At 45.4% G+C, this 23,925-nt stretch overlaps 2 protein-coding genes across 4 annotated transcripts in view; one reads left to right on the forward strand and one right to left on the reverse strand.

Moving 5' to 3' along the window:
* The window catches only part of WDFY2 (WD repeat and FYVE domain containing 2), a 163,334-nt gene that overhangs the window by 114,666 nt on the left and 24,743 nt on the right, over positions 1-23,925 (forward strand). The window contains exon 12 of one of the 2 annotated variants that reach the window (XM_065402843.1): positions 8,320-8,646. The exons of the other annotated variant lie outside the window; for it this stretch is intronic. Coding sequence (XP_065258915.1) covers positions 8,320-8,349 — 30 coding nt within the window. The 3' untranslated portion in view covers positions 8,350-8,646. Of the gene's footprint in view, positions 1-8,319; positions 8,647-23,925 lie in introns of those variants that run through there. 2 annotated transcript variants of the gene reach the window in all.
* The window catches only part of DHRS12 (dehydrogenase/reductase 12), a 51,243-nt gene continuing 28,298 nt past the window's right edge, over positions 981-23,925 (reverse strand). Inside the window, exons 10-11 of one of the 2 annotated variants that reach the window (XM_065402860.1) lie at positions 2,035-2,225; positions 981-1,298 (exon numbers count right to left, since the gene is read on the reverse strand). In XM_065402860.1, the coding sequence (XP_065258932.1) occupies positions 2,071-2,225 (155 nt within the window). In that variant the 3' untranslated portion in view covers positions 981-1,298; positions 2,035-2,070. The remainder of the gene's footprint in view (positions 1,299-2,034; positions 2,226-23,925) is intronic. The other variant, XM_065402874.1, reaches the window with a different exon arrangement.

Raw genomic sequence — 23,925 nt, forward strand, 5'->3', positions numbered from 1 at the left:
TGGTGTCGGTCACACTCTTGCTCCCGCTCTATGGACTGGCACCGGTCGGGAAACATTTGGCGTGGATCGCCAGGGTACCATTGCGGATCCACCGAACTCTGACGCCGGTCACCAGGATCTCGATGCAGTGGATCGTTGCCCACATACAGATCCCATTCGGAGCATGGCAGTGGATGCATCTGGGACCAAGACGCCCGTATTGATGCAGTCCCAGTCTCTGGAACATGGCCCTCCATCCCCAGGTTCGGAGTCAGACTAAGAACCCCTGCAGGTGGGCCAAGGTCCTCCATTGGCACTGCCAGCACTATTGTGGCCCCAGGGTCAATGGCCCATGCCATGGCACCCTTGGAACCCATGCGGGTTCACGTAGCCACCCCAAGGCCATAAATCGGTGTCGCGAGTCTCCGTCACCCTCTGCCATGGTCTCCCGCCCACCTGAGACGGAGGCCCCTGGGCATGGGACCCTTTAGGTGCAACAGACTGGGGAAGAAGGCCATGCCGAGCAGGGCATAGAGGCCGTGACTCCTGCTGTACCTGCATCCTCTTCCTCATCCCCTGATGAGGCCATCATTGGACCCCCGCCTACAGTCCCCCAGGACGACGCCAAGGCTCATCAGGAGCTTTTGAGGAGGGTAGCCTCGAACTTGGGGCTAGAGACAGAGGAGCTAGAGGAGCCCTCGGACACCCTATTCAACCTTCTCAGCTCGGCAGCCCCACCTAGAGTCACGCTGCCAGTACATGAAGGGGTGGCAAAAATTACCACGGCCCTCTGGCAGACCCCCTCATAACTACCCCCTATTTCCAAGTGTGCGGCGCGCAAGTACTGTGTGCCTGCAAGAGGGTATGAATATCTTTATACCCACCCTGCCCCAAACTCATTAGTAGTGTCTGCAGTCAACAAACAGGAGAGCCATGGACAACTGGGGGCTACTCCCAAAAATAAAGAGGCGAAGAAATTGGATCTTTTTGGGAGAAAGGTTTATTCGTCGTCAAGCCTATAGCTGAGGGTGGCGAATCATCAGGCCCTATTGGGCCGCTATGATTTTAATATTTGGCAATTGATGGCCAAATTTGCCGATTCCCTCCCGGAGGACCCCAGAAAAGAGTTCCAGGCCATCCTGGAAGAGGGGCAGGGAGTGGTGAGGGCGGCACTGCAGGCAGTCTCGGATGCGGCTGATTCTGCGGCATGGACCATGGCTTCAGCCATAACGATGAGGAGGGCGGCGTGGCTGCAGTCCTCAGGCTTGTTGGTGGAGGTCCAACAGTCCATCCAGGACCTCCCCTTAGATGGTCAAGCTCTGTTTGCGGAGAAAACAGACGATAAGCTACACAGGCTGAAGGAGTCGCGCACTACGCTTTAGACCCTGGGCCTATACACCCTAGGGCAGCAGAGGAAGCGGGTTAGGCCGCAGTCAGCCTGGCCAAGAGCCCTTCCAGAAGAAGGACAAGGGCTACAAATGCCGTCAGGGCTAGCAGCCCTCTACCTCGACACAGGCCAGCTCTTCCTGCTTCCAGCAGGGGTCGAAGCTGGCATTTTGAGGGTGCGCTGGAGGGTGACATTCCAGCCACTGTCCTGGATCCTGCCCCCCTTTGGTTCTCCAACCGCCTTTCTTTTTTCCTCCCAGCCTGGGCGTCTATAACTTTGGACCGTTGGGTCTCAATACTGTGGCGCAAGGCTATACCCTCCAAGTTTTCTCCCTCCCTCCCATCCCTCTTCAGGGACCCCTCTCACGAGAGTCTACTGCATAAGGAGGTGCAAGTCCTGCTACAGGCAGGGGCTGTGGAAGAAGTCCCCCCTAGACCTCAGGGGCAAAGGGTTCTACTCCTGCTACTTTATGATCCCGAAGGCCCAGGGGGGTCTAAGGCCCATCCTGGACCTGCGAGACCCTCCGCAAGTATCTCAAGAAATTAAGGTTCCACATGGTCTCCCTGGCCTCCATCATCCCCTCCCTGGATCTGGGAGACTGGTAGCCGCCCTCGACTTGAAGGATGTGTACTTTCATGTAGTGCTCTTTCAAGGACACAGTGCACTACCAGTTCGCAGTACTCCTCTTCGGCCTGGCAACGGCATCAAGGGTGTTTACAAAATGTATGTCGGTGGTGGTGGCTTATCTCAAGTGTTGGGGTATCTTTATCTACCCGTACTTCGATGACTGGCTGGTCAAGGGTAACTCCAGGTCCAGGACACCATCGCGATGCTGCTGAACACATGCAGGAGACTGGGCCTGTTGATAAACAAGGAAAAATTAACATTAGTCCCTGTACAAAGAATAGAGTTTATCGGGGCAGTCCTTGACTCCACCAGGGTGAAGGCGTGTCTGCCACACGACAGACTCATCGCCGGAGTCTCTGCATTCTCTCTCACGACGGCCAGGGTCTGCCTACGGCTGCTGGGCCACATGGCAACGTGCATGTACGTCGTCCGCATGTGATCCTCCAGATGCGACCCCTCCAGCAATGGCTGGCTATGGTCTATGCCCAGTCCATTGGAGGTACTCATCGCGTTGCAGTGGTGGACTAACCCCAGAACAGTCCTGGATGGATCCCGTTCTATTACCAGATTTGCCCATTACTTTGGGGTATGTTCATTTATTCAGGTTACTCTTCTGGGGGGGGGGGGAGGTGTTCTGTAATTCTTTCAATATACTGCTTGTGTCACGTGTGTTTTCATATGGCACTCTACTTCTGCAAGTCTCCTCCCAGTGGAGCTATCCTGAAAGACCTAGGTTCCCTAGGGCTGGGGACACACACACACACACACACACACACACACACACACACACACACACACACACACACACACACACACACACACACACACACACACACACACACACACACACACACACACACACACACACACACACACACCAAGTCTGAGCGGACCGGGTCAATCAGCACTTTCAAGCTGACCCCCTTATACATCCCTGGACTCACTGGGCTGGATGAAGCAGCACTTTCAAGCTGCCACCCTTATGTGTCCCAGATTCAGCATGGCCCTATCCCCACTCCCACATCACAATTGTACTGGTAGTAACCTACTTGATGAGCAAACCCCACAGTATTTTGGGCGCTGCAGGGATCTTTAGCTTAGGTAAAAGAAGCATTGCTGCAGAGTAAATGGGGGAAGCTAAAAACACAAAAGAGTAAAGTTCAGAGAGAGAGAAGCAACCAGCTTAACCATAAAAGTTACTTATTGAATAATAGTGATAACCACACAGGAGGGCTAAACCAACATAACATACATTATTAAAGGTTAATACCTAAGGTAGAAAGGAAAACCGAGAAAGAGGGGGGATCTCACCCACTCCATGAGGCTTGAACTGGTCGGAGTTCCCAGGTGATGGTGGTAGCTCAGGGTCCTGAGTGCTGGAGACAGGCAGAGCCACCAGCACAATCAGTCAGGAGAAGATGGAGTCCCAGTGGAACTGATGCATAGTTTGGATCTAAGCATCAGAACACTTACTTGAACATAGGTAGGGGTTTTTGTAGAGAAACAACAATGGTTCAAGGGAGAACACTAGATTTGTTTATGGGTAAACTGATGACTCAAGGGTTTTTCTTTAGGCTAGACAATAGGAGTTGATCACTGTTGGCTATGGGTGGTGGTTTCTTCCAGGGAGCTCACAATGCAACTAGGCTCCTTCAGTATTTTGGATATCAGTCAAGGATTCATTACTAGAATTGGTCTGATAACTGCTGAGCTGGGTGTGGGCAGGCATACATTCATTAACATCTGGAGCAGAGATTCCCATGATGCAGTGCTTCCCTGCTTTTTCTGGTCCCAGAGTTCAGTGCGGTTCTCTGTTCTTCATTCTGTATGCTAATCCCTGTCCCATCTTTCATGCAGATGAGGCTAGGGGAGTTGTCTCTGCTCTCCATTCTGTATGCAAATGGAGATGTCTTAATCTTGTCACCCTTGTCAGGAGGGGTCTAGGTGTGTTTCCTAACGCCTTTCACTGCTCTCTGCAAGCCTTTTCTCTGATTGGTTTTGGTTCAAGCAGAGTCGGGGGGTGGGGTGCAGGTCTTTCATGAGTCAGACAGGCTAGATACTGCGCCCTGGTTCCCCAGAGCTGACTGGTATCAGTTCAACAGCCCGCATCCTTTGGTGTCGCTGATATTGGATGCCTCGGACCTCAGCTGTGGAGCGCACCTTGGCACGATGTGGACACAAGGTACGTGGTCCACAGAGGAGATGATGTTGCATATAAATGTCAAAGAACTCAGGGAAGTTCGCCTAGCCTGCTGGGTTTTTTCTCCTGCAGTTAACTGGCCGAGTGGTTCAAGTGCTGATGGAAAATACGGCCTCGATGTTTTACATCAACAGGCATGCTCTGGGGGAGCATGCTCATCAGCCTCTGTTAAAAGGAACTCCACCTATGGCATTTCTACATCCAGCATGTGATCAACCTCGAGGCCTATCACCTTCCTGGCATCAGGAACACGCTGCCAGATCGTCTCAGCAGGTCCTTTTCTCACCACGAGTGGTTGCTCCACTCAGAAGAGGTCCAGATGCTCTTCCAGAGGTGGAGAACTCCCCGAGTGGACCAGTTCACCACCAGACAGAACAGGAAATGTCATCAATTTTGCTCCCTGCAGGGCCTTGGCCTTGCTTTCCCAGGTGCCTTTCTCCTATCCTGGTCGGGGGTCCTGATGTACGTGTTCCCACCCATCCCGCTCGTCAGCAGAGCCCTGTCAGAGATCAAGAGGGACAAGGCTCGAGTCATCATCGCCCCAGCGTGGCCGCGCCAGCATTAGTTTGGTACGCTGTTGGATCTGGTAGTAGCTCCCCCGCTCCCCCACCCCTGGGGCCGCTGCCTAACCTCCTGGATCTTCTCTTGCAAGACCACGGTCGCCTCCTGCACCCCAACCTCTCCTCCCTCCACCTCACGGCATGGATGCTGCATGGTTGAACCCGGAGGAGTGAGCCTGCTCCAGGGAGGTGCAGCAGGTCCTTTGGGGAAATAGAAAACCCTCCACTAGAGCGACTTACCTGGCGAAGTGGACGAGGTTCTCCCACTGGGCATCTGAGCGTAGCATCTCCTCAACACGCTCTTCTCTGCAGTCAATCTTGGAATACCTGCTCCTCCTGAAGAATCAGGGCTTGGCCCTCTCTTCTATTAAGGTTCATCTAGCTGCCATCTCAGCTTTTCATCTGCCGATCCAGGGTAGATCGGTGTTCTCACACGAGATGTCCACCAGGTTCCTGAAAGGCCTCGAAAGGCTCTTCCCTCTCATTAGGAATCCTGTCCCGCAATGGGACGTCAATCTTGTTCTCTCCAGACTCACGGGTCTGCTATTTGAACCCTTGGGCTCTTGTTCCCTTTCCCACCTATCGTGGAAAGTCGCCTTCCTTGTGGCAGTGACGTCGGCTTGATGAGTGTCGGAGATTAAAGCCCTAACCTCAGAACCACCTTACATGGTCTTCTACAAAGACAAGCTGCAGTTGCGACCCCATCTGACCTTCCTGCCAAAGGTGATGTCTTTCTTCCATATCAACCAAGACATCCTCCTCCCGGTGTTCTGTCCTAAGCCGCACAAGACCAATGAGGCAAGGCGGCTACACGCCCTGGATGTCCGCCATGCCTTGGTGTTTTACCTGGAGCATATCAAGCCCTTTCGGAGGTCGATGCAGCTCTTCATCGCGACAGTGGACAGGATGAAGGGCCTTCTGGTGTCCTCTCAGAGGACCTCCAACTGGATTACCTCATTGTGACGTCTGATTAAAATATAATTATGCAAGCCATTATTTCTACCACTGTTATATTCTTGAAACGAATCTTATACAGAATATAAACTCGTGGCCAGAAGGGGTTAAACAGCTTGCAGGCTGGATGACTCAAAGCCGACTTTTAAAGTCATGCTAGAAAGGTATGCGAATGGTAATTAAGGCCCTTCATAGTAAATAGGCTAGAACTTTGAAATGCAAACCTGTGAAGTAATAAAAAGAACGAGGAGTACTTGTGGCACCTTAGAGACTAACAAATTTATTTGGGCATAATTGTGTGCATCTTGGATGCTACCCGTGTAAACAGACAGTTCCTGTCACTATAACTATTAATTCAGAGATCAAAAGGGAATATTAACATTTAGATGACTCTTGGGTGAAATGTTATTGTCTATATGTCTCTTTGAAGTTTGTGATAGACTGCCTAATGGATAAATTGCCCTATGTTAATTTGTGTAACTAATTACTGGTGGTAGTTAGAAAACAGAAGGTTACATCAAAAGCCTATTGTTTACCCAGGACTGCATGGTCAAGTGGATGCTAAAAAACTGTATAAAAGACCATTGGGTCCTGATTCTGTCATCTCCGATCTGCTTGAGGCTTCATACAGGAGAAGCTTGAGCCGTAAAGACTGAGATCCCAGTTCTAACTGGATCGCCCTAAAATATAAACATTGGATTATAACCATAGGTTATAAGAGACTATTTGCAACCACAAAGCTAACCATCTCTGCTGTGAATCTGAATCTTAAGAACTAAACTCATGTCTGTATGTATATTGATCTTTTAACCATACTCTCTCTTTGTTTTTTACTAAATTTTAGTTTAGTTAATAAGAATTGGCTGTAAGCGTGTATTTGGGTAAGATCTGGAATATTCCCGTAACCTGGGAGGTAATGTGTCTGATCCTTTGGGATTGGTAGAACCTTTTCTTTTATATTATGAAATAAGATTTTCAGAAATCATCATATTTGACTTGGGTACCTGGGTGGAGGTCTGAGGCTGGATCACTTTAAGGGAACTGTGTTGTTTGGACTTCTGAGTAACCAGTAAGGTAATAAAGAAGCTGTTTTATGCTGAATGTTTTATGGTGAATCTAAGTATTGGAATATCCACCAGCTTTATGGGGATTGTCTACCCCGTTCTTTGCAGTTCACCCTAATTGAGTGTCCACAGCTGGCCCCCACTTGGACCCCGGTCACTCATGCATCCAGACCTGTTACGAGGTGCCGCAGGTCCAACCGCCGCCTCTGGTGAGGGCCCACTCGATGAGCGTGCAAGTGTCCTCCTGGGCCTTCCTGGCGCATGTCCTCATTCAGGACATTTGCAGAACCGCGATGTGGTCTTCAGTTCACACGTTCACAGCACCCTATGCCATCACCTAGCAGGCCAGAGATGACGCTGGGTTTGGCAGAGCTGTGTTACAAGCTGCATGTCCATGAACTCCTACCTGCCTCCATTGGTACTGCTTGGTAGTCACCTAACATGAAATGGACATGAGCAAGCACTCGAAGAAAAGACAGTTACCTTTTCTGTAACTGGTGTTCATCGAGATGTGTTGCTCATGTCCATTCCATGACCCGCCCTCCTTCCCCACTGTTGGAGTTTCCGGCAAGAAGGAACTGAGGGGGTGGGAGGAGCCGGCGGCGCCCCTTATACCACGGCATACGTGCACCACTCCAGGGGGTGCCAGAGCCGGTCCCCTATGGATACCACTGAGGGAAAAGCTTACGGCACCAGTGCATGTGGTGAGCACACACAACTAACATGAGTTGCTCATGTCCATTACATCTCGAAGAACACCAGTTACGGAAAAGGTAACTTGTCTTTTATCTTGGCCAGTCCTGATTTCAGGTCACTGCCCATCCACGAGCAAGAAATTCATAAACCCAATCACTTCACTGAGCTTCATATGTGGAGCTCTGAGGTGGCAGAAATGGGGGGAAATAAAACAGTAACTTCTTAAAAATAAATAAATAAATAAATAAAAATTTAAAAAAATCAAAACAGCTAAAGAATTGAAGGAATTGTTCTGTATCCTTGTGCCTGAAAAACTGAAAATATGTTAAGTGCTAATAAGTGGAAGTGGTGTACAACCTCAGTAGATTGCTAGGGTGGAATGTTTTTGTCTTAAGTAAATGTCTCAAATTTCATTTAAAAATACACTTTAAAGTTCTCATAGCACAAAAAAATCATTGTACAAATTCAGTCTTCTATACACTACCCATTTGCCTTGACTGTTTTCTGTAATAGTGACGGAAGATAGATTTTGTCACCTGTGCAACTTAAAAATAATTCTTACACTGAAACCGTGGGTGCATCAACACTAGGAAAATAGAGGTTAGCTATCTAGATGTAGCTTATCTTGACAAAAGGAAAGGACTATAGCTCGTAGTGCTCATCAGGCATGTAAGCAAAGGTGCTGTGTTCTTGGTTTTATGTTTTATGTTTGTTTCCTTCTCATAATGAAGGCTCTGTTGTTTAAATGAGTTAAAATGATGTCAAATGTTTTCAAACCTAATGCTTTTCTTTAACAGAAGAACACAATGCTTTCCCCTATGATATTACATGCATTCTTATTATTTTTAACAGTTGTGGGATATGACACCAGTAGTGTCTTGATGATACGTCAGTGGAACTTAAAAGGTGGTATTTACTGAAGAAACAGATTTCCTAACCCTAATCGTATTGCAGAAGATAAACGCTGTGTGTATATGGCAGATAAGGAAGGAGCTAACACCTCTGTGATGATTTTTCAAGTCATCGGCTAGATCAAGGGGTGAACATTTGCACGAAGACTCTATTTCAACTTTGTTCTCAAAATATCCGAGAAGGTATTTTTTTAACTAACGGTTTGTACGATCTGGCTATGTTCAGTTATTTTGAGTTTATCTGGAAAATCTGTGTGCAGTGCAATTTAGTTTTTATATTTCATTACGTTGGTATACTTGTTGCTTTGTGTGGAAGGGTTCTTTGTTTTGTGTCTGGGCTTGTAAAAAAAAAAAAATTTCCAATCTCAACACATTGTACAAAGCTATCAGAGTTCCCCAGAGAGAGTACCTATTTATTTGTGATGTTTTTGCTAACAGCCTCTTCAGTGGAGCAACTTTGAGCAAGACCTTGCACCTTTGCTTACTGCTTCGTAAAGGATCTGTGGAACTATTGCACCCTTCCGAAAAGGGCTCTTCCGTCTACTTGTTCTAGCAAATACCACCTTGAGATGATATTTTATTGTTGCATAAAATGAAATTCAGTTCCTTCTGTCTCTTCCCTTGCCACACAGGTTGCAAAATCAAGGGGCTGGGTTGCTTAGCAACTAATCTTACAATAGCTGAAATAGTTTTCCAGCCCAGAGCATTAACAAGGAGTGTCCAGACCAGTTTGAATTTGCTGAGGCCACAAAGGCTGATTCAAATTAAATTGACAGCAGCTTGTAGAACTGTGGAGTTGTATAAAAGGGTGTCTAAACAGGCTTGGTCGGGCCCAAACAAGCCCATTTCTTCCTCATGAAGCATCATGTCAGCATTTACGTCCGTCTCTTTCACTGGAGAGAATTTTAACTTTCCCATTCCTGCTCCCCACCCCGTTATTCATATTTATTTTAAAATTGCTGATGGTTTTTTATTAATCGTGTATGTGGTCCAGAAATAATGTTGCTGACTCACACCCATTGTCCTGCTGTCGCGTTTGGCAGTTTCTTTTTAAAAATAAAAATGATTAAAAAACCCACCCTGGCCCAAATGACCTTTTTAAAGGGATATTGTCAAGGTTCATAGGTGGGAAAATTGTCCTCCTTCCACAGGGGTCCCATCTGGAAGGTCCTTGCTTTCTGGATTCCTTGAATGTTTCGTTTATAAATAAATTATTGTGGCCATGCTTTGAAGAAACTAAAAGTGGAAAGACTGCAGCAGGTACTGCCAGACCTTTCATATGGGGCCACTATCAAGGTAGGCACCATGATCTGGGGACTTGAACACACAACTGGTAATCAGCAAGTCAGTGGCACAAGCTAGGTCTTCCATGTGGCCTTGATGAAGTGACTTGCCCCTCTGTGTGCATCATCCCCCCACTGTAAACTGGAGTGTAATGATACACACACCCCTTTGTAAAGCACATGGCAGGCTGTGGCTGTCAAGTGCTGTAGTGCTAAGTGTGCTAGTACAGCTCTGCAAACACCTACTCTTGCCCCTTGCCTGCAGTAGGTAACCTTTTTTTTTTTTTTTTTTTTTTAACGGGTGAATATAATTAGTTCTTCAGCCATCATCAGTTGTCCTAGTAAAGGGTGAGTGAGTAGGGGTGTGCGCGCGCCAGGGTTGGTCCAGCTTCCTGAAAATTCTGTGTCTTGCATTATTTACTCTATATGTATAGGTTTGCCAATCCTCATATTCTCCTTTTTAAAATGACCCCACTCTTGCTTTATTGGACATGCTGCCAAGTATCTGCTTCTCCTCTAAGCAGCCCATTTTAATGTATATTTTCTAACATGATAAAGACTTGGCTAAAAGAATATTTTCCAATGTAAATGTTAATTCTTTTGCAAGCCATCCTGTTTTCTCTCATGGTAGCTGGCTGCTGATTTTATCCTCCCACTGGAAAACCTTTCAAAGGTGGGTCATTACACCTGTTCCATATTATATGACTAAGGCTACACTTAAGTCATGGGTATTTTTAGTAAAAGTCATGGACAGGTCATGGGCAGTAAACAAAAATTCACAGCCCGTGACTTGTCCATGACTTGTACTATATACCCCTAACTAAAACTTGGGCCGGGGGAGGGCACGAGCGTGCAGCCTGGGATCCCTGCTGGTGCTTGGGGGAGGGGAGAGGGTTGGCGGGGCTGGCAGGCTCCCTACCCAGCTCCATGAAGCGTCCAGCATGTCCCTGCAGCTCCTAGGGGGAGGGGAGGGAAGGCCAGAGGGGCGCCGTGTGCTGCCCCCCTTCACTCCCCCACGAGCGCCGGCTCTGTAGCTCCTGTTGGCCAGGAACCTCAGCCAATGGGAGATGCGGGGGTGGTGCCTGCAGGCAGGGGCAGTGCGCACAGCCCCCTGGCTCCTCTGCCTAGGAGCTGCAGGGACATCCCGGCCACTTCTGGGGATCCCCCCCCCCCAAGGTAAGCATCGCACCCCAGCCCTGAGCCCCCTCCCACATCCAAACTATTGTTGCTGCTGGGCGAAATCACGGAGATCACTGAAAGTACCAGTATCCGTGACCTCCGTGACGGACACGCAGCCTTAATGATGACTGAAATTTTTTCTGCTGAAAAAACTATGCAAGATAACTCGGTGGTTTGCCAATGTCCAAATGCTTGTTGCTTAGCTGGGGTGAAACTGCTGGATTTTGCTACTCCACAGTACCTTGGAAGGGTCGGGCTACTTTCCTAAAACAAGATCCACTTTGCTGCTGCTCTGAACAAGTATGTAGCAGGATGGGTGAAACATCCGGAAATACTGGGCTAAACAACTCAGACCAGTGTCTTTCGTAAAAATGTATACACTTAGCCCTGGTCTACACTACAGAGTTAGTCAGCATAAGGCAGCTTATGTTGACCTAACTCTGTAAGTGCCTGTTGGTAGGAGCTACTTTTTAATGTAACTCGCCCACTACACAGACTTAATAACTCTACCTCCATGAGAGGCGTAGCGCTTTGGTCAATGTAGTTAGGTTGATGCAGTGTCAGTGTAGACACTGCATTGCTTACATCAACTGTTGCTGCCTTTCAGAAGCCTTTCCACAATGCCCCGCACTGACAATTCAATCGGTACAAGCGGTCCTGGTGAGGTTGTGCACCGCTGACACGAGCGTAGTGTGGACATGCAAATGCAATTTAATTACTGCGGTGGCTGTACATTAACATCACTTAGGGTGACTTAATTTTGTAGTGTAGACATGCCCAAAGGTAAACACTAAGAGGGCAGTTCAGCATCTGGTGTAAATTATTATAGTTCCATTGAAGTCAGAGGAGCTAACAATTTACATCAGCTGAGGATTTGCCCCTGTCTTTTAGCCTCTCCCTCATAGGCTGTGTAAGTACAAATCCACCAAACAAACAAAAAAAATAACCGAGAGTTTTTACCCCCCAAAATGGAGGAGAACCAGAGACTCCAACATCCACAAACCATCTGACTGTAAGAGGGTTTACTGTACTGTGAAAACAGACTTCTCTGCAAATTGTAATAAAGTCCTTTTCTTGATCTTTACAATTTAAATGCTGTGGATGAGAGACTGAGAAATCCCATTCTGTGGGTTGGTTTGTTTTTTTGCTTCTCTTTGTGCCTAGAAAAACTTCTGATGTATTGGGCAGTTCAGGGTTCAGTCTACTAACAAAAAGAATTGTCTTGACTGGAGGACGCATAAGAGCTAAAGGGGGTCTGTTCTCCTCTTGATGTAATCAGTTAGCTCTCATTGGAGCTACGTCTTATGTATGTGAATATGTATTGATATCAAGCAAGAAAAATAGACCTGTCTTACTTGAACTGCAGCTCCTTTATCTCTCAAATAAAAGTACAAGGATTCAACACTGGGAGAGTTAAGAAGAACGTCCGATCTCTGGGATAAGGGTTAGGCCTTCTCTACACTATGGGGGGAGATCGATCTAAGTTACGCAACTTCAGCTACGTGAATAACTATGTAACTTGGATCTACTTACCGTGGGGTCCACACTACACTATGTCGACAGGAGACGCTCTCCCGTCAACACCCCTTGCACTTCTTATTCAAGTGGAGTACAGGAGTCAATGGGAGTGCGATCTGCGGTCAATTTAGTGGGTCTTCACTAGACTCGCTAAATCGACCACCGATGCAACGAATGCCACGCGTCGATCCCCCGGTAAGTGTAGACAAGCCCTTAGTGGCAGTTTCTTTCAGCCCTTTTGATCAGCGTGGATCCCAAAATTCCTGTTGCCTGCTCCATTCTTGCAGTTATAGCTGTGAGGAGAGACCCTCAGTGCAATTATTCTATACAATTATCCCTTTTCTTTTTACTTGGAGGTGAGGCAAGGGCATCTTTCAACAAGGATGTTAAATTACATCCTAAGAAGTACAAGCAGAAATCCTCCATTTTCTTGGGGTAGTTGATTACAGTTGCAGTTTATTTTAGTTACATGATTTTTCCACTGCATCAAAGGAATGCAGAAAACACTAGCTTTCCTCCACTCTTAAATTTAAAAAAATAACAGGAGTACTTGTGGCACCTTAGAGACTAACAAATTTATTAGAGCATAAACTTTCGTGGGCTACAACCCACTTCTTCGTTTATGCTCTAATAAATTTGTTAGTCTCTAAGGTGCCACAAGTACTCCTGTTATTTTTGCGGATACAGACTAACACGGCTGCTACTCTGAAACCTATCTTAAATTTAAATTTATCAGATTTTCATCTATCCTCTGTTAGCGTTTTTTCCCCTTCAGGGAATCTACCCAGTCTGTGTGGCTTAAAAACCAATGATTACTGCAATGCTTACAGAAGATAAACCCCACCATTATTGTACATTGCACTGACAATAAATGAGTGTGTTGGCAATTGACCTGAGGCAAGATATTAATATAACTACTTATGTTCCTGCTCGGTATTGGTGACTAAAGGAAGATATTTTTGCGGGTTTGGAGGAGAAGCTGAGAAGTGTGTTGTTTTTCTTTAAGGTAGGAACTAGGAATGAGATGAAATTAGGCAAAGGAAAATGTATGCTGACTACTAGCAACAGTTAACAGCAATAGTCTCCTGAGGATAGAAAAAACAAACTCCTTGCGTGGGTCGTTTCAAACTGGACAGAGGGCTAACAAACTGCACTGCAGGGAAGAATTCTGCACTAGTAACAAGAGACTAGATGATCCAATAGGTCTCTTTTCTATTTTCTATGACCTGATGGTAGGGTTACCATACGTCCGGATTTTCCCGGACATGTCCGGATTTTTGGTCCTCAAATCCCCATCCAGGGGGAATTGCCAAAAAGCCGAACATGTCCGGGAAAATACTCCCAGCTTTGTTTTGCCGGCATCCCTGCCCCAGTCCCCTGCTTACCTTAGAGCGGCTCCGGCAGGCTGCGAGCTGCAGGCGGATTCCCCCGCGGCGGCCCCTGCTGCTGCTCCCCCCAGACACCTCAGCTTTGTGTAGCTGAAGAGCTGAGCTGCCTGAGCACTACCGGCCTGCGCCAGGTGCTTCCCCTCCCGGGCTCCAGCTGCGCTGGGGAAGCGCCCGGCCGGGGGCACAGGGTCTGGAGGTCTGGGGGCTGCCCGGCAAACCGTGAAGCCGGTAGCGCTCGGGCAGCTGTTTCGCATGGCTGGGAGGGAGGAGGGGGAATGCGGGGCGCTCAGGGGAGGGGGCAGAGTTGGGGCGGGGACTTTGGGGGCGGGGCCAGGGCCCTGTGCCCTGTGGAGTGTCCTCTTTTTTTAATGTTTAAATATGGTAACCCTACTGATGGTGACCTTGATATCAAGCAAGAAAAAAAAAAGGGGGGGGGGTTCTTAACACCACATGGTGTGATCCTTGAAGTGGTATGAAAGGGGATAACTGTTAAAGCTTAGCCCTGGCAGGGTTGCTTAAATATATACAGTATTGGGCAGCGGGTGGGGAGCATATTTCCTCAGTATTGGATTGGTTGCTGATGCGAAAGTGGGATGTCAGACATTTGAAAAGGATTCTGTGTAGCCCCATCTAGTTGCAGAAAGAAACCACTGGTTTAAGCAAACCCAAGGAAATCGTATGTTCTCATACGCAGATTGCTTCATTTCATAAGACTTCAATGTAGGTGAAAAATATTGAGATGATTTTTCTCAGTCCAAAACAGGGCTGCTATAACTATTATTTTAGAATGCAGTGCATGAATTGTCCTTACTGTTTACAACAGAGCTTGGAAAAAAAGACCAGATTAATTATCAGCATTTAAATCTTTCTGTTTTGTAGTATGTAGGAACTAATGGTGCAATGAATGTGTACATACTCCACATGAGTATCCTGATTCTTTACAGAAGACTGCATTGACCAGCTTAAACAAATGGTGCATATTTTTTTTCAATAGTCTTTTTTATCTTTTCACTATATGCCGTGCATACACACTCAGATATGTTAAAAAAAACCCAAACCCCTAACCACATTTCTAGGAAGACTGGAGTGCTGACTGCCCTGAGCTCTAACTTGAAGTGGTTTGGGCATAAGAGATAAGTATCACTTTATTATTTGCAAGCTTGCTGATTTTGGATGAGCCAAGTCTGGCAAAGCACCGTGTGAGAGCAGATGTGTTACAGAATCACTTGTGTGCAGTATTGATGGACAAGCTGGGGCCAGATTTTTCCTTATGATCTCACACATGAATGACGGTGGGAATCCTGCATGCATCTGAGGGAAAAACGTTGCCTCCAGCTTGGGACCAATAAAGACCCAAAATTCTAATAATCAGGATTCAAAGAGATTCTCCCTTAATTTTGTGTGGCTACTTCAGTATCTTCAGTTTGGTGGGTTGTGTAACGATGTTTAAAAAAAAAAAAAAAAAAAAAAAATTCCAGGCATCTCTGAATTTCTCCATTCCATTTATTTGTGTTCAGTGAGACTGAAATCTTTTCCTGTTGGGGACAGAACTCAGAGAACCATTGGCAAAATAATTCAAAAGAAAACAGTGCTGAAAGAGAATGTTTGTTTTCAGACTGAACTAAGAGTGGAGATGCATAATAGTCAACGGGATACAAAGCTGAACCCAGTTCTGCTGTTTTAGCCTTCTTTATTAATCATAGCATGCCCAGAGGCCCCAGTCAGGATCGGGATTCCATGGTGAGTAAGGACGGTCCTGGTTGTTAGTGCTAGCCTGGGACTCTGGAAACCTGGAGTTCAATTCCGTGCTTTGCCAGAGACCTCCTGTATGACTGTGTGCAACTCACTTAGTCCCTCTGGGACGAAGTTCCCCATCTATACAGTGGGGGCGATAGCACTTCCCTACCTCACTGGGATGGTATGGAGAGAATACATTACACTGAGACACTCCAATACTACAGTAATGGGAGCCAGATAACTAATATTTTACAGATCCAGACTAACACGGCTACCCCTCTGATACTTAATATTTTGTGAACAGTCAGGACTTCCTTGAGCAGATCTGAAATGCCCCTTGCCATTTCTCTTAAGAAGATGAATAGCACTTCTGTGTCCCTCTACCAAGAAATTGTTACTGGTAATTACTTGGGATTGTGGTTCTCAGTCAGTGGAGTATTGGTGAACATGGAAAAATTGAGCTAAGTAAATGTAGATAGACCGGGATGAAGTGGACCCCTGGGTTTTAGGGTGGAGTAAAATAAATAGTTTGTCTTTAACACTGTGAATCTGGTCATTTACAGCACATTTGTAAAACTCATTCCCTCCAGTTTGGGCTTTGGTAAATGTTCAATACAAAAATAATATTGCATCAGAGAGAAACATGTAGTCCTGATGGTTCCTTACGACTAGGACAAAAGCATGCAAGCCACATGGTGATAAATTGCACTTCCCAGGCATCCATGTGGTAATACTTCTGCCTTAGAAAAGTCGATTTTTATTGACCAGCTAATGGTTTGATTTGTTTTTCCAAAGGATGAGCATTATTTTTCACTTTCCCTTTATTTTATCAGTCTGTTTTCTGTGTTCATTATATTGACCAAATAAAGCTCTTGCTAACCTCAGATTGGTATAGATTTAGTTTTAAAAACAGGAAAAACTTCTACTGATTTCTGTTCCAGTCAATTTTCCTCTAACAATTCTACTTGGCAGTTTATAATTCTTGTGGGCATAAATGATCCAACTACCACTTTGTCTTGTGGTTCCTATATGTAAATGCATGTCTCCAAGATACTTTAATATGTTCTTCAGCACGAGTTTAACAGTTTACTAAATTTATTTTCATCAAAATCTGTCTTTAACCTCTCCATCCTCTTGCTTTGTTTAATTTTTAATAGGGAAATTTGGATATACAGTCTCATCTGATATACATCTGCCTGTTCTGTCTATGCTGAAATAAAACTGCCTCTTCTAAACAATGAGTGAACGAGGTCATTCTTTTAATTAGATGGGTTTTCACTTATCACACTTGGAAGGGCCTGAGCAGCCAATGAGAGTAGGATGTGTGGGCTGCCGGATTCTTGGCATCATCTTGATTGGCAGCATAACTTCTCAGTTCCCACTAAGGCTTCAGAACTTTTTTCTGAGTTAACTTCTTGGCTTTACTTATTAATGAGTTAATAGCAGACAAATTGGCAGAAGCAAGAAAAACCCAACTTTTCTGAAAGCTCTTCTTATGGTGATGCCCAGGCACACAAGCTCTGCAGGTCTCCCTTTGTTTTATCAGCCTGTCTGCACCATTTGATTAAGCAGCTGAGTGGCATATTGGTGTGGCTGATGGGTCTTTGACCAGGTTAGTCACACCAGCACATTATCCAGGGCCTGCTCTACACTACAAACTTAGGTCAATGGAAGACACCTTATGTCTCCCTAATAATGTATGCCTCTACACTACCAGGTCCCTTCTGCTGACCTAACTCGCCTGTAACATCGAGTTAATGACTCCACTTCCACGAGAGGCGTAGCGCTTACACAATGTTGGTGGGTAGACAAAGAGGCAGTGTTGACACAGCATTGTGTAAGTCAACTGAATTGGCCTCCACGAGGTGTCCCACAATGCTCCTTTGTGACCACTCTGGAGATCGTTTTTCAACTCCATTGCACAGCAGCCAGCTACACAGGAAACAGCTCCTCCCCTTTTAAAGCTCCAGGAACTTTTGAATTCCAATTTCCTGTTGGATCAGCATGGAGAGCTCACCAGCCCAGCTGATCATGGTGACTTAACGCCCCAAACACGCTCCAGCCTGGAGTACACAGGAGGTGGTGGATCTTATTGGTCTGTGGGGAGAAGAGTCTGTGCAGGCACAGCTCTGATCCAGCCGAGAGAGACCTCTACGAGATGGAGAAGAAGGGCTACAGCAGGGACATGCAGCATTGCCATGTGAAAATCAAAGAACTTTGGCTGACGTACCAGAAGACAAAGGAGATGAACAGTTGTTCTGGTTCTGCACCACACACATGCTGCTTCTACAATGAGCTGAATGCAGATCTTGGTGGTGACCCCACAACTAACCCCAAATGCAGCATGGATACTTCCCAGGAGTCTGAGTTCCAGGCCACCTCAGGCAACTACGAGGAGGACATTCTGGACAAGCAAGAGGAGGAGGAGGAGGAGAATGGGAGACAGGTGCGGGTGGATCCATTCTCCCAGAGAACCAGGAGGTATTTTTGGTCGCAGGACAGCATGGTGGCCAAGTGTGATGCCAGGGAAGGCACCTGTGGTGAGTGCAATTCCAATCAAACTGTCGGGGTTACATGCTCTTATATTTTATGTTTAATCTGAAGAAAAAGTGAGGTTCAGTGGGTATCTGCTTCCCAGTGGCCCCTCCAGCTACGCAGACTGTGCGCCCCAGAAAAGACTGTTTCTGAGTACAGCGTACGGCTTCATGAGCAAGGGGTACGCTGGATCTCCCAGGATCACTGTTAGCGTTTCAACATCATCAATGCTTACTTTATGATTTGGAAAGAGTCCTTGCTTGCAGCTTTCTGAACAAACCTGTGTTCCTAAAGATGTGCACGTCATGCACCGTTCCTGACCATCCCATGTTATGTCTGTCAAACTGTGATCCACCAGCACTTGCAACACCATTGAAAAATATCCCTTACGGTTTATGTACTCTTTGGCTAGGTGGTCTGGTGCCAAGATAGGGATATGTATACCTTCTATCACCCCACTGCAGCTCGGGAACTCCATCGTGACAAAACCATCCACTATGTCCTGCACGTTGCCCAGAGTTACTGCCCTTCTTAGTAGAATTCAATTAATGGCCCTGCACACTTGTATCACAACAGCTCCCACAGTGGATTTACCCACTCCAAATTGATTCCCCACTGACCGGTAGCAGTCTGGCATTGCAAGTTTCCACAGAGCTATCGCCACTCGCTTCTCCACTGTCAGTGCAGGTCTCATTTTAGTGCTGCTGCGCTTCAGGGCTGGGGAAAGCTCTGCACAAAGTTCCTGGAACGTGGCCTTTCGCATTCGAAAGTTGTGCAGCCACTGCTCGTCATCCCATAGCTGTGCAACGATGTGATCCCACCAGTCAGTGCTTGTTTCCCAGGAGCAGAAACAGCGCTCCACCGTGTTCAAGTGCTGCACGATTGCCAGCAGCAACCGGGAATTGTTCTATGGTTTGCAGCAGGGCTGCTTGAATGACATCGCTGTATTCCATGTGGCAGCTCCTGTCTCGGCTCTGGAAATACTGCAGGGTAAGGTGAGGTGTTTGTAATGCTCACAACAAGATTGCACAGCTGAGTGGGGTCCATGGCTAAGCCAAGTTTTCGAAAAAAGGCTTGAGAAAGTATGGGCTGTTTGCCCTTTATATCAGGAGAGGGAGGGAGAAAACTGCATCATGGAAGGCCAAAGCCGTGTTCCCATTCCCTCCTGCGACAATGTTTTGGTCCCATAAGGCATTGCAAGCCCTTCCTAAAACCCTCTGCGGCTAGTTGCACTGTGGGATAGCTACCCACGGTGCACTGCTCTGTGCATCGATGCAAGCGCTGCTAGTGAGGATGCACTCCACCGACACAATGAGCATGGTGTGGACATGCACCACTGACTTAATTACTGTGGCGGCTGGATGTCGACTTGACTTAACTTTGTAGTGTACACATGCCCTAGGAGTCCTTCGAGGCTGTTTCCTTTGGAGCGTGAGGGGCCTGTGTTTTTAGGTAATCCTTAAAATCCACCAGTAGTGTGGGGGGCTGATAAAGGTTTAGTTTTGCCAATCAGAGTTCACCCTCCCAGCCCAAAAGAAGAAAAACTGTGAAGAGCCTTAATTGTTCAAAGTTCCCTTCTTCACCTAGCTCTGCAAAAACTAGCAGCTGTGGAAACTTCGACTGGTTGGGGCTTATCCTGTTAGAAACAGTGCCACCTTCTGGATTGAGCTATAACGTCTCCTGATCAGCTGCTGTTTGTCTTCCAATTTCTTTGACATTGGGTACTGTAGAAATCCAAATACCTGACTTGCCACTACTGCAGTCTTTGGATCGTCTGTCCTCACATCTTTTTTTAAAGCCTGCCTTATATATCCCATCAGCTTAGAAGATAGCTATGTTCAGGGAGAGAACGTTCCATTTTTTACCTGTAAATATCTGACACCCTCCCTTTAGGAATTAGGTCTGTGAACCTGCATAGGGGGGTATAAAATATTGATACTGCCCTCCTCTAGAAATATTTCTTGGGTTTGGACACGTTTATACTGGAGGTGCCATTTTTGTTAAATTTTACTTAGCTTTTTCTTGGTTTTCCTTCCTTTCAGGTACCTTCCCTCTCCACTTGTCTGCCTGCATACAAAGATTTTAAACCCCTTTATTCACATCCCAGAATTCTTTCCCCTAACCAGTCACTGGTGTCTGTCCAAGTGCAAGGTAAGTGAAAATCCATCAAAAGCAACCTCACCCACAAAAGTAGGATTATAAAGTAGTGTTGGAACAAACTGGTTGAAAAACAAGGGAAATATGCCCAGATTTAGAAGCCTCTTCCCCCATTTTCATCCAAATTCAAAATCTTGCAAAATTGGCACTGGGAAGACTTTGACAAGCTCTAGTTTTGGATGAATTAAAGTGAGATCTAATTTAATTGGGAAAATATGATGGCGCTATCCGTTAGAGAGAGTTCTATCAGAGAGCTTCGCAGAAGAAAGGGAGAACATACCGAGTATGGGGGGTCGGAAGGGCAACTGAAGACTATGGGTTTCTTTTACTATGGTTTACAAATGGTGAGGGGCTGCCAGTCCTTAATGAAGTCGATGAGCAGTGATTTTTCTACAAGTATCCCTTTGTATCCACTATTGCTTGGGTTATTAAACAACATTCACTTTCCACTTACTAAATTAAACATTGACTAACATGTTGTACTGCCACAGATGCTATTGTATTTTAACAAGTGACATTTTCCCTAAAATGTAATCAGATTGAGTTGAAAATTGTATTAATTGGCCTAGAAGAGAAATCTACACACACTATCTCAAGGTGGGATTTTCAGGCGTATTTGGTGTTTGCCTAACTCTGCTCCCACTGAAGTCATTGCTGAGCACTTTTCAAAATACCACCCTTAATCTGAGTCACGTAGGGACATATTCCCCTGCAACCTTACTTGTCCCATGGTACAATAGTAAGCTGAGAAATTCTCATTTTATACATAGTATAGAAAACTGGCATTTCAGAAGCAGGCAAATAACTGTAGATGGTACTTTGAGTTTCCTTCAAGAAATTGTAATGAAGGATCTGCACTGTAAAATCATTTCCAGTTCAGTGGTACATTCTACAAAAATGTGTGGTCACTACAAAGTTACTGGATGTGCCCTGCACCTGCTTTTGAGAATAACAGCACCAAATGTGATATGGTACCATTGTTATCAGCAGAGCCCTGGTACTAGAAGGCAACCTACTTTGTTTACAATTGTTGTTTACAGGTTTTTTAGTAAGACTAACATTTTTACATGGAACAAGTTTGTGCCAGACGCAGAATTCAGGACAGGGACCCTGTGAACTTGAAAAATCACCTGACCGTTATTACATTAGCATTCCTATCAAAGATTAAAGTGTTCAAGTTTGCTTCCCTGGTAGAGCTCAAAACACTGTATAATCAGTTCTGCTGTAGCGTTGATGGTGCGCGCCCATCTTCAGAGCCTGCAAGGGGTGGTTATCATCTAAACAGGAACGTGTGTCTTGAGAAGGTGCAGGGAAGTAAGTCTAAGCATGGTTCATGGTGTTACTCTCTGGCCTGTGCAAAACTATTTACATAAACAGGAGCACACAGCCCCTTAACTATTGACCGGGAGCTCTTAAGAGTAAGGAAAAATATAAGGACTTGATGGGATTTTTTTTTTTAATAAGACAAAGGTAAGTTTGCAGTGTTTCTTGGAAGCTAGCATCAAAGCTCTTGACTGATTGTAGGAAAGGAGGTGAGGTGAGGAAGAACAGCTGTGTTGGCATTACAGACTCAGGCTGAAAGTTACATATCCTGGAAAAATAACTTCACCAGTTCACTAACTGTTTGTTGCCTTCCTGTGTCTGGCTGTTTAGTTTTTTTTGTTTTAAAGTATTGAAAGTGCATTGCTTAACCAGTGCTGGTCCTCTGTCTACATTGGATATTCTGTCACTAGTGTCTCTTGCCACTAGAATTTAAGATGACAATGAATGTATTTGCTTACATGACAGGTATAACCTAATGTGCATTATATTTTAAAATAAAGCATCTCACTTGCATCATGATTACATACCTCCGTCAAACTTGTGGTGAGGAAAAAGGAATGTTTTTAAAGGGGAGAAGAATTGTGTTTAAATGTTGAACTAAATGAAATATGCCAGTGTTATGAACTACTACATATTTGGTTTTGAATTGCTGCCCTAGCCCTAGATTTAATTGTTGATCACAAATGCACTTCAACTACAAAATGAGACAGCTGGCATTTTCCTACACTGTGACTAAGTTTTACGCTTACATGATTTTGATCCTTTCCACCTATAGCCTATGAATGGAAAGCAAATAAAGGGATATTTAAGTATGGAATACGGACCAAAAGATGTAAGTGCACTTTTTTAGTTTTATGCGCTGTTTTAGGTAGCTTACATTATACTGACTTCTACAGGGGTGCAAACTTACTTTAGCTAAAACACTCTGAAAAGTACACAAACATTAAGTTGTTAAGCTCTGCAGCCTGCTAGATTAGGAAATGTAGCTACTGCGTATGCTTTCTGTTAAAACGCTTGTCCAAACAATATGCTTCAATTTATTAAATTATCTGGTATGGGTAACTTTCTCTCCACTGTTTAATAGAAGAATGCCCTCTGTCGTTAGTGGTTAACTATGGATTTTGGAATCTATTTTGAAACTTTCTCTTCAACCACAACAAAGCTGGCAGGTGTGAAGGGTAGTGTTCAGTCACTGCAAATTGACTAAAATATATTTAGTTCCCTAAGAACATTGACACCCACATGCCATTTGTCAGAATATTACAGAAGGGTGAGGGTTTGGTATATTTTTACACTGGTAGTAGGAAATTCCAGTTGCACAGGAATTTGGCTTCCTAATAAGATTATTCAGTAATGAGAAACTTATTTAAATTCTGCAATTAATGTACTATTAAAATGCTGCTGAATGTGATTGTTTCCCTTTGTCTAGAATTTTCCCTCCACAATTTGCCATCTTTTCAGTAACTGTTTAACTGTTCAAACAGTCTAATAAATTGTTAATGTAAAACCTAAACCTTTGGGAAATAAATGTCTGTGCAAATCTTCCTGTTGTACTTTTTCACTGTAATTTGTATGTGAGAAATAATCCAATTCCCAAAACACTCTCTCTCTCTCTCTCTCTAGCTTTCATACTACTTACTGCTTTTTAGATTCTTTACCAGTCTCCTCTTCAACACTACAATAACCTTAAAGTTATATACTGTTAGAGGGCTTTCCCTCAACCCTCCACTTCCCTGGTTCTTGTCACGCAGACAGCAAGCAGTAAAAGACCAGAAGTCCGAAGCGCAGACAATGCAATGTTTATTGGGGTTAGTTTCCAAGCAAGCCTATTCCGAAGCCCTTCACACCAGTCGGGCTTACCTTTAATATGCCGATAGAGCCTGTTCTCCCCCCCCCCCCCCCCCCAGTGTTCCGTTCCCAGCTCTGACTCCACAGAGCATTTACCCATCCCCCTTCCCAGCTTTGATGCCACAGAGCGTTTACCCTGTGTCCCTATTCCAGTTCCTTCCCCCCCATTAGCAAGCATGATTCCAGTTTCTCTTCCGCTTCCTGTTTGACCCCGGCTTATATAGTAATATTCTCAGCTGTACCTTAACCAGTCATTTTACTGAAATTTAACTAACCAATCTTAACATATTGTAACATAATTCTCTAACCAATTCTATCCCACTACCCTAATTAACTAACATCTAGTAAAATTAATTATACAGCAGACAGAAAAAGTTAAAGAACCAGACAGATTAACAATAGAAAAGTGGGGGCCATAAAGATTAAAAATACAGAAATGAGGGTTTCACAACCATTGATAAGAGCATCCTGTCTGGCAAGAAATCAATCAAACTTAAGTTTTCTTTAACCATCTTAAGATCGGTTTCTTTATCTGGTGGTGATGGGCTCTATCAGGACAGGATTGTCTTCCTAACAGCC

The sequence above is a fragment of the Emys orbicularis genome, chromosome 1 (assembly GCF_028017835.1).
Source record: "Emys orbicularis isolate rEmyOrb1 chromosome 1, rEmyOrb1.hap1, whole genome shotgun sequence".
Taxonomy (NCBI): domain Eukaryota; kingdom Metazoa; phylum Chordata; order Testudines; family Emydidae; genus Emys; species Emys orbicularis.